Here is a 10,766-nt window from a genome sequence, read left to right on the forward strand (position 1 = left end):
ATAATTATACAGCCGAATAATTGTAAGTAGTGCGAAATGCTAATGAACTTGAACATTTCAAGAATGCCCAGAAGAACATCATGAAACTTAACCAAACTACAAATTAAAACATAAACCTTACCTCTGTACTGTAGTAAAAGCTATAACTAAATTAAGGATTTTTCCAAGATCATCATATTAACAATTGAAGCAAACTAAACCACAAAAAACCCTCTAAAAATTAGAGTTTTTTTTTTTTTTTTTCACCAAGGATTGAAGAAGAAATCCCCACATTTACACTTCCAACACATGGGCATGTAGTTTGAAATGTCATCTCCTCTTGAATATGCAATGTTTGCATGGAAATGGGCTGCTTTGATAAGGGATTTCTTGGTGGGCACAATGGGGACCTGAACTGCCCTACACTGCCCACAAGACTTGCACCTCCCTTCACATCTTGGAGGCTTTGATCCTATCATTGATCTCATAATTTTCACTGCCTTAATCTCTTCATTTCTTGTTTTCTGCAGTACAACATCAGTTTTCAAAAGGGAGAATTTGAGTATGAAGGAGTGACAGAAATGTGAAGAATATGTTTACCAGAGTGGCAGCTGAGAGTTTGGAGAGTTGTCTACCTGAGAAAAACATGCAAAAGAGAGAATACTTGAATTTAAAGTACATCAATCCAAACATGAACTGTAAGAACATTTGAGAAGAATGTTTACTTACCTTGAGCCAAGAATGGGAGAGAGGGTGAGGCAGACAAGCAGAAGAATGCAAAGGCCAGCAGACAAATACATAGCTGTCTATTTGTTGGGAGAAATTTCAGGCAGCCCATTGAATTCTTGAGGAGAAATCAAAATGATGCAGAAGTAGTACGTACTGGAAGTTCAAACTCTGGAAACATCCAAGTTGAGAAACACACTCTTAAACTTGTCAAAGAGAAATAATTAAAGGCGATTCATTCAATCACAACAATGATTGGACTTAAAAGACAAATGGGAATTCTGCAAAAGATGAAGTGGGAAAACAACTTGAGAAAGGGCTAGAAAAGGGAAACACCTTTTTCCCTGTCCTCGTTTGATGAGCCCATTTGGGGCTGTTTTTGCAGCTGCAGCAACTCAGGAATGTGAGAAATGCTAACAAGAAAAAGGGTTTTCCGAGGGACAATTCCTCGCTCTTGAAAACTATATGTCAAACCAACTTGGGGTTGGGGCTGGGGCTGGGGCTGGGGCTGGGTCCCTATGGGCTTTCCTTTTCCACGGATTGCATTCTTCCTTCTGTCTTCAACTATATCCGCTGTTGAACATCTTACTACCTTTTCTATTTCATATAATATATGTATATAATACAAAATATATTTCATATCTTTCGAAAAAATTAATTACATAAGTAGTAATGTTAGTCCTACCGAAATTTAATTTGTCAGTTAAACTCTATAATTTTAAAAAATTGATATATTAAGGACAAAATCCGTTACAAAGTTTAAAATTTTACTTGAAGTTAGCATGTGCCCACAATTCTGGCTGAATTACAATTTCCGACAGATTTTGTATTTAATGTAATTGTCAAATTTGATTCCATCAGAACTAAAATTATCATATTGTATAGTTATCGAACTAAAATTATAATTTTTTTTATATATTTAAAAAAAATTGATACACACAATGTGTATATATGCTAAATATAACATCAAATTGTAGTAAAAAAATGTGTTGAGAATTAGTGTTGTGATTGGCATTTTGAGGAGTTGAAGTTTTATTCATTTTCCTTTTCTCCTCCGTCACAGACACACACAGACATGTTGGAATATGTGTAAGTATTTTGATATTTCCTAAGCATTCATTAGAGTGTTTGTTGGGTGTATTTAATTGCGTGAATTCCCGAGAAAGATTTCAGAGGTATGGTTAGGTTAGGGTTGGTAATATGTAGATTGTGGGGAGGGAATGAGCATTGAGCAGTAGTGGTGTGGTGGAGTGTGGATTCTGTTCAAGTGCATCATCACTCTCACTTGCCTCCAAATCCACGCAAAAATACATCATCTGCTACACTCGTCTCTGCCTCTGCCTCTTCACTGTTGCCCCATTCTCAACTACTTTTCTCCTCAAAATATACCTACTTGTATTCAATGGTTTGAGTTCTATTATATACACACACACACGCGTATTTGTTCGCATTCAGTGTGGGTTTATTACAATATCATTGTGTTAATCAAATCCATACACTTATTATTTACTAATATTAATGTATATAATCATCATTTATAATTAAGGTAAATTACAATGAGCTTTCATGAGGTCTTTTACATAATTATAAAACTTCATCGTTATTTGAGGAATTATAAATACCCCTAATGTTTGATAAAATTATGTAATTTTTTAATAGAGGTTGGAATTGTCAACTTTGCGTTTCTTGTATTTTTTTTCTTTAAATAAATTATAAATTATAGAAAAATTGGATGGGTGGATGAAATTTTTTCAAAAAATATTAAAAAAATTACCCACTTAAATAAAAAAATAAAAAAATAAATAAAATTATAATTCATAGTCCACAATGGCATTCTGATCAATTCATCACAAAAGAATGGATGAAACTCTAATGGTGACCAACATATTGAGTCAGTTGTTAGATGATCATTAAAATTAAGGGATATTAATAATTATATTAAAATTTAGAAGAATTTATTGTAATTTATTCTTTAAATATATATATGTATATATATAGACACGTACTTGTATTCAGTGAATTAAAATATTGGGACTATAACCCTCGTTGACATATGTATACATTATTCCAAGTAAGAATTTGTTTGATTATAAATGGTGTGTGTGAGTGTGACTTCTCAATCCCCATCACTTTGGAGTTTGGGGGTAATTTACGGTGTACTGTGTAGTCTATATTGTTGTATCTTTTTCGGATTTTATTTATTTATTTGGTTTCATGTACTGCAGTAAAAGATTTGTTTTTGGATTGTAATATTTTTTTAAACGTCAAAGGATCTAAGTTATTGGTATAAAAATGTATTTAGTTTATGACCATTTATAGCCAATGTGTTTATATATATATATATATATATATTGAGTTGTAAAGTATTTTTTTACCATTTTTACATGATTTCTCAATAGATCACCTTTGTATTTTCGTGAAAATAGGTTGATAAAATAGTCTAACTACAATCAAAATTTTACGAGATAATTTAGGACTATAACATTCAAATTTGTCGAAATCCCACTGAATAAAGTTAAAAATAAGACGGAGTCTATCTCAAGTGAGATAAGTATAATTTTTAATATAATAAGAATATATTTATAACGATGATAAATTTTAGAAGACGTGAGTATTCATATTTATATTGATGTGTATGGCAGATCCGCAGGCACAGGAGGGTGGACCACCCTAAGATAAGTACAAGTTTGCGTGAGATAGGGTTAGGGTTTGCTCAATCCCAAGTATGAAATATAGATTGAGACACAAATGAATTTCAATTTTGTAGGACCAAAACCAAATTCCCATCTGATATGAGCACCATATTCAATTTCAAAAGATAGAAATAATCTATATAAATAAATCATAAGTCAAAAGTATAGATGTAATTATCCCAAAATGGAATGACATAATGTTAAATCTATACTCTGTCTCAGCAACAACATGAGTAAAATTGCTGCTAAAGTAACGGTGGTTACATGTAGAAGTTCAAATTCACTACAACTATTTTACAGGTCCTTTCGAGACTCCAAGCTTTGGTGTATGTACTGTACAGGCCTCAATTTGTAGCCTGATCTAAAGATGTTTTCGCATTCCAGCTTGTGATATTTGCAAATAATCCATCAAAGAATTGCTAGCATTACGAACTTGCCTAGCCGTGTGATGAACCATGTTTGTATAACTGGAAATCTGTCTACTGTTGAAAATTGTCGATCATGTGCTGTATAACATCAGCGCCAGCAGAATTGATACAGTAAGTCTTAACCTAAACATAGAAAATGAGATTTGGCGTGTTATTACTATTGCCGTCTCAGAAGTTAACTGCAGCTATAAGAAAGCATGTAAAGAGATGATGCTGAAATGAAGAAAATGAAGTGCCATGAGAGGATAATTTTGCTTTTCAAGTTGAAGACACTAAACAAACTGACTCAGAAACCTTTTTGTCCAAAATGCAAAGTTCAAAAATTTCTGGACGACGTATAATAGTGCATTCGGTGCAATGAAATTCGATGGTTCTAAGTGGATATTATATTAGTGATCATTTGATCGACCAAGAAACATCATGTATGCATATTATTGGTTTTAGGACACAGTTAGAGACATGCCTGTATTGTATTGTGTGCAAGAAGTCTTTGCATACTTCCTTTGAAGCTGACATCAACACGTTCCCAACTCAGTCTTGTTAATCCTTTGAGCATTGTCTCTACAATGTAAACAGAATAGGATCTAAACATTCTATGTCGTAAATGTAAATAACATCCTTCCCATAATACAGTAGGATTATGAGCTGTAAAACACATGAAAGTAAGACATGTTAACGTTTTAAGCAGCTTCAAAACTTTACACTCTGGTGAGATAACATATAATGCTGAGACAAAAAAAAGATAAGAAACAATAGAAGCTGATGGTGTGTTTCAGTAGAGCCAAATACATTTTATTTGCTCTACTTGAGATACTGACATGTTGAAGAATGAAGAGGCAGTGCCTAATATTGCCGGTCTTACTCAACTTCCATCAAACCAAAACACTGAGTTGAATGCCAAATTAAAAGTTACAATCTGAAATAACCCCCAAGTTCAATGTCCACATTTGATCAGATTGGATGTTACGCTCTCTATCTCTCTCTCACTTGTATGCTTGCCATGAAAAGTGAACTTTTTAGCCCAAGCTCCACTTGGTCTCACAGCAAGGTAGCACGGTGGTTTGGATGAACACATGCACCAATATTCTTTGCTAAATTGCATTGATTTTATATATTTGGTGGCAGAATGAACAAAGACTTTTGTAAGTAATAGTTGGAACTACAAATAAGGATACAATTTCATCTGAAGTAGAAGGTCTTGGTTGTGTGTGATAAATTGCAAAGCAAAGCAAACTCTTTATCAGTTAATCCGAGAAAACTTGGTTGGATATTAAAAAACACATCCTAACAGGTAAAAAAGAATAACATTATATCCATGCAAAAAGAGACATTCATGTAAAACACACCTTCCATTTCAGAGGTCCTGCGTCTAGCAACTTTGGCTTTCAAAGAAACTTCTTGTGGAGCATTCGCCGTATATGATTTCTCCTCATTGACAATGTGCGGGTATTTAGCATTTTTCAGAAGACTCCTACGCTAAAAACAAATACACTGTAAGATGTTTGGTGTGTATTAGTTACAAGTATATGTGGCAAGTTTTACCTTTGGGAGTTCATTCCGGCGACGCAATGATGCTGAACTCCATCCAACTAGATCTATGTTAAGTGTCAAGGTCATCATATAAGGGGAGAAAATTAATTTGCAAGAATGCCCTGTTAGCATCTGGAAAAATTGATGCTTTTTACCATCTTAAGTTGCAACTCTTCTGCCATAATTCTGGTGGCTTACACAAATCAGTCTTAAACTACCAAAACTTCATTTAGATGCATTTTGTACATTAGAATGGGGCAAAGAGATAAAAACTGTAAAATAAAATCAGGATACGGTCATATTGTGCATTTGAATAGGCAATACGCCTCTTAAACAACTGCAAAGCAGATCTGCAATGGGAGGCAAGATTTATAAACTTCATTGATTCACTTTACAATAGTTGAAAGCCTGAGAACCTAATGAAAATGATAATGACTCACATGAACTTAAGGTCTTCAGAGTCACTGCTCATCCTAAGCAGAAGAGGAGGTTTCCCCTCATCACAATCACTCAAGAACAGATGTCTGCCTGTTCTACCAAGTAACCATGAAGCCCGTGATGCTACTTTCTCCATGCTGTAAAACCCACAGAACACTGGAACCTGCATGAGAATAAGCTTATTATGACACAAGAATCTTACTGATCATTTTTTCAAAACATCTGAGTAACTTATGATGGTACTTATCTGGAGTACACCCAGACATTTCATTTTCAAATAAACTAAAACATAACCAACAAAAATACAGATATCAGTTTTCAAAAATCATTAAGCATACTACAGTATACCAATGAAAGGGCAAACAAAAGCTGGAGATCATCAAATTCAGACAAGGGAAAGTGAAAACAATAGACAAAGTGAGCATTCGAGAATCATAACTAAAAAGGAGACCTATGATGCTTGAACACACTAGACCTAGAGAAGTAACATGATGGGAGCTGAGAGAATTAAATCTAGTCGCAAAGGAAAATAGATGGGTATATGTATTCTGATGCCACTGTCAATAAAAGTTTAAAATAATCAATTGTATGTCAGGGTGTGTGAGGGCCTTTTTCTTTAAGAAAATATGGAATTAGTTAAGGAACATGCGGTGCCTTATAAAGACAAATTGTCATTCTTATTAGACCATACAAAGACGAGATGAGTATTTTAGACCATTCAACTGGATGCATAATACCGAGGAAACAATTTAAAGAATAATGAACAAGCATAGATTTTATGTTATTTTCCTAAGGCAAGCACTTAAAGACCATCAACAACATGAAGAAATATCCACTCTGCAGGTATTTAGAAAACTTTCTCCAACATATCTGCAATAAGTTCATTCTGAGAGAATGAGAGGATGACATATAATAAACTGAGATACCTGTTTATGCCCTCTGGAACCAAGATGTGGTGTTGCACAGGTAATGAAGTTTACAGGTTCAAGTCCAGCAATATTTCCCATTGGTTTTTCTTCTAAAGATGACTTGTGAGACTCATCCTCACCATATTCACCATTTTCTTCACCAGGTTTTGACATTAAATCTCGTCGATGAAGCTCTGCAATAGCATATCTTGCTATCAAGCCACCAAGTGAGTGGCCTACAAAAGAAATCTTCTGAAGATTTGGATGACGATTGACAACAGAAATCACCTGAAAGTTGAATAAGGCAGCAAACCTTTAAGACCTAGCTACAGAAGCCTTTGGTTCAAGTGGCAGCTACAGTCATTCTTTTGCATGACTGGCCAAAAGGTTAGAGTTCGCAGGTAAATGCATTACAAACCTCATCTGCTAATCTCTTCCCCATAACATCAACCCCATCAAATGTCAACATTGAAGAATTAGACTCACTGCCTGGACATAGCATGTTGATTGAGAATAATTCAGGTTAAGATTCATAGCTTTTGACTTTACTGAATGCAGATTCTTGTAAAGACAACCAGTAAAAATTCACAAGTTTCAACATCTCGAGGAAGTTAGAAGATACAAAAGGGCATCTACTTGATAGTCTATAAAAGCATTACATTGTATCCAGCTTGAGTCACATATTAAAGGCTTGGTAACTGATTCCATCTGATATCACTGTCGAGAGATCACCTCAGTAAAGAATATATAACTTTCAACATAAAAGACAGATATGATCAACATATTTCTGGAATTCTCTGATTGCTCTCAAAATTGAATTGACTATTTTAAACGTATCCATCTCCTGATTCCACTATGAGTCTGTCTCTTGCAAAGATTTATAAATATTTAAAAAAGGTAAGAGATAAATAATATTTACACATGAAGAATGAAAACGTAGAAATTCATAGAGTTCTGATTTTAAGATACAATATGATATTAAGAATAAATCAACAAAACACGACTTTGATTAAGAATGAAGGCAAGAGTTCAAGAGGATAGACAAGTTCAACCGAGGATGAGACCTGAGGAACTTTTGTTTGATGAAAATGTTGGATAATCTGATCCTTATTTTTAGTTTGTTCTTCATGATGAACTTTTCCTGGTAAGATAAAGGGCCCTTACTGTTATCTTGATTCAGATCATGTATTTATAAGCAGGGAACATTCTGAGGAAGTTTAAGAATTTTGACTATTTTCATGAGATTGCTTGTGTTTCCTTTGACTCCTTATTTCATTGATGGCAATTCATTATTTCATGTATTCACTCCTTCTGACTCTTAAGTAGGTAACCTGATAGATTCAACCTATAGAGGGTTCCTCGTTTTAGTGTTTGAGGAGTCCATCATTAGGCTTCCCTATTCTGGAAGTTCATTTGGGTTAAAGAGCAGGGAAATTTTTTCGGATATGTTAAACATAGTTTGTTCCCTTGAAATTTCCTATGTGAATCCACATGGAAGAAATCGTTCCGAAGTCGTACAAAATTCATCCACTTGGCATTGTCAGGTATCTTACATGCTGGTTCTTTCATTGCAAGACCAAATTCTCAAAAACCGTCCTGTGTTCTGACTTTCAGTGAAAAAATTCTCACATTCAAGTTCAAGGTAAAGAACATTGAGAATGACTCCAAAAGATATACATATTCTGTTCATTAAAATCATCCAATAAACATGAATGTACAGTAAAAAAAAATTCATACTACTGCTAATTTACAAGGCGAATTGCTCCCTTCCTATAAATCTAATGCTACAACTTCCTGTACAAGACACAATATAACGGGACACTAATTTACCTAGGATGCAATGACCTGGGCTTTTTAAACAACAACATTACTTTTTCTGTGCAACTTCAATGATTCATATGCAAATACAGAGTGAAGTAACCTTCATTTATAAGATCAGCTTTACGCCACTCGTTAACTTTCTCTGTGGCAATAGCTTTGCTACTAATTCGAAATATGATTTCATTTGAATAATCAAACTTAGAATCCAAACAGATGGAGTACCACCCTCAGGGACCAACCCTTTGCAATCGAACTACGAGCTTAACTTCCCAAACATCAACTTCACCACATATTTGAAACAACTTCCACCAATCACTTGGGTACAAAATTGACGACCGTGTAAGAGATATTAATACTGGTAAGCTCAAGAATGCAACAACAGCAAGTGGACAGAGAAAGTTATAAATTAAAATTGCCCAACACAATGGATGAACAAAAACAGAGCTAAGACAAATCAATGAAATCCAAAGATCACAAACAAAACCCCAAAACAGAATATAGAGCTCACAATGTACTAGCACATCATTCGGGTACGCCTTCACGAATTGCTTTGCAGCATACCTCCAATTTTGAGCACTGCAAACACACGTAAATCAAACAATAACCGACCACAGAAACATATAATCATTGACTACACTATCATGATCAGTAGGGACAAAAAAAGAAAGAATTGAAACTGAAGATATGCATCCATTGCTATTCTCAAACCTTCCAATAATTCCATTGACCATAACAACCAGATGGGTCGGCAGGTGATTCCTCCCGTTGCAACCGGCTTCCACGTCGAAACCCCCGGCTGCATCCGGTTGCTCCGCCGCCGGAACACCGTCGTCTAATCTCATACACCCAAATCTCGGAATAAAACGATACCTCCTCTTCTTCTGCTTCCTTATTTCCTTATTCTTGATATTCTGATTGCTCGAGCTATTTTCCTCCAAACCCATCTGCTTTTCTTGATCCACTTTCTCTTCTCCAACGGTTTCTGCTCTCATATTCTCCATCTCCATTGAACCCATTAACATGAACTAGAAGGTTTTACTTCTACGCCCACTGTATATATGTTAAGTACAGGATTCTGAGCAACGGGTTGTGGTGAAAGTCAGTTGAAGAAAAAGGGAGCGCCATGGGCGACTGCAGAAGCATACAAGTCAATGCATTCAAACTCCTTCGCTTTCTAGAATTAGTACATTAATCAACACAACAGTCCCTATTCCAATTACTTTAAGACAAAATCCAGATTCAAGGAAGCTAACATGTTGAAGTTCTTGGATTGGTTTATGGTGTTTATATTAGGGGTAAACCTGGAATTTGCAGCGGTCAAGATCTTGAACGAGACTAATCAATCATTTACTTTTTCAATTGTTTGTTTTTGAAAGATTCAGGATTATTATATTATGATTCAGGATTATGTTGGCGAATTGTATTTGAGGGTGGCGGAATTTGAAGAACGTTGTCTCCAGAGCAAGATTAGTCAACTCTTGTATTCCGTTTTGAGAAACTAATATATGTATATCTAACTTTAAAAGGCTTAATCTTTTTTTTTTTTTTTTTCTTCTAAGGAGTATCAGTGTTCGTTTCTATAATTTTTAAGTTTCATATTCAAGTATTCTTTTTTTTTTAGTATTATAATTATAAATAAATTATAATAATTCATATAAGTGAAATTATAAAATGAAATAAATACTCATAATCCAGTAAAACTTGAAACTTGATGTGAGGTCCCAAATCATATAATTTTATCATTATTTATATATATTTATAGGCATTCAAATTTGTCAATTTTATATTGATATGTACAATATATTTTTCTATTAATTTTATATTTTTATAAAATAAAATATTGAGTGATGGATAAAATCATATATTGTCATGTATGGAATTAAAAGTATTAAAGGCAATTTAAATATTTTCTTCAATAAAAGAAGCATATACCAATGATTTGGTAATTTTATATTACATGATGTGATTAAGGAAATAAATCATAAAGGGCCAATCATATCGCGCCACGTTATCAAGTAAATATGGTTAAGTCTTCCACCCTACAACTATAAATAGAGGTGTTTCACTAATCATATCACGCGTCATCAAGTAAATATGGTTAATTCTTCCACCCTACAACTATAAATAGGGGTATTTCATCACTCAACAGATTAAAAACTAAGTTTAAGAACCTTTAATTCGTGAATAAGTCAAAAGACCAGCGAATTAACGTTGTCAAGACACAAATCATCTTGGCAGAAGAC

General features: G+C 34.2%; 2 protein-coding genes across 3 annotated transcripts; both read right to left on the reverse strand.

Annotated features, from left to right (window-relative positions):
• On the reverse strand, positions 1-1,161 carry LOC105159073 (EPIDERMAL PATTERNING FACTOR-like protein 2). Of its 2 annotated transcripts, XM_011076014.2 has the most exons (4): positions 1,042-1,161; positions 709-876; positions 580-614; positions 2-503 (listed from the first exon to the last, which is right to left on the reverse strand). In XM_011076014.2, exons 2-4 carry the CDS (start codon positions 815-817, stop codon positions 243-245), a joined length of 405 nt encoding a protein of 134 aa, XP_011074316.1. In that variant the 5' UTR covers positions 818-876; positions 1,042-1,161; the 3' UTR covers positions 2-242. The 2 variants fall into 2 exon arrangements, with proteins under 2 accessions (XP_020548557.1, XP_011074316.1); XM_020692898.1 differs by lacking the exon at positions 1,042-1,161 and having other exon boundaries at positions 1-503; positions 709-1,028.
• On the reverse strand, positions 3,546-9,771 carry LOC105159074. The gene is made up of 10 exons (XM_011076015.2): positions 9,232-9,771; positions 9,032-9,099; positions 7,121-7,191; positions 6,721-6,990; positions 5,797-5,957; positions 5,651-5,706; positions 5,369-5,421; positions 5,173-5,302; positions 4,290-4,387; positions 3,546-3,949 (listed from the first exon to the last, which is right to left on the reverse strand). The coding sequence occupies exons 1-10, from the start codon at positions 9,543-9,545 to the stop codon at positions 3,878-3,880; spliced, it is 1,293 nt and encodes a 430-aa protein (XP_011074317.1). The 5' UTR covers positions 9,546-9,771; the 3' UTR covers positions 3,546-3,877.

This window comes from Sesamum indicum, linkage group LG3, assembly GCF_000512975.1.
Source record: "Sesamum indicum cultivar Zhongzhi No. 13 linkage group LG3, S_indicum_v1.0, whole genome shotgun sequence".
NCBI classification, from domain to species: Eukaryota; Viridiplantae; Streptophyta; class Magnoliopsida; order Lamiales; family Pedaliaceae; genus Sesamum; species Sesamum indicum.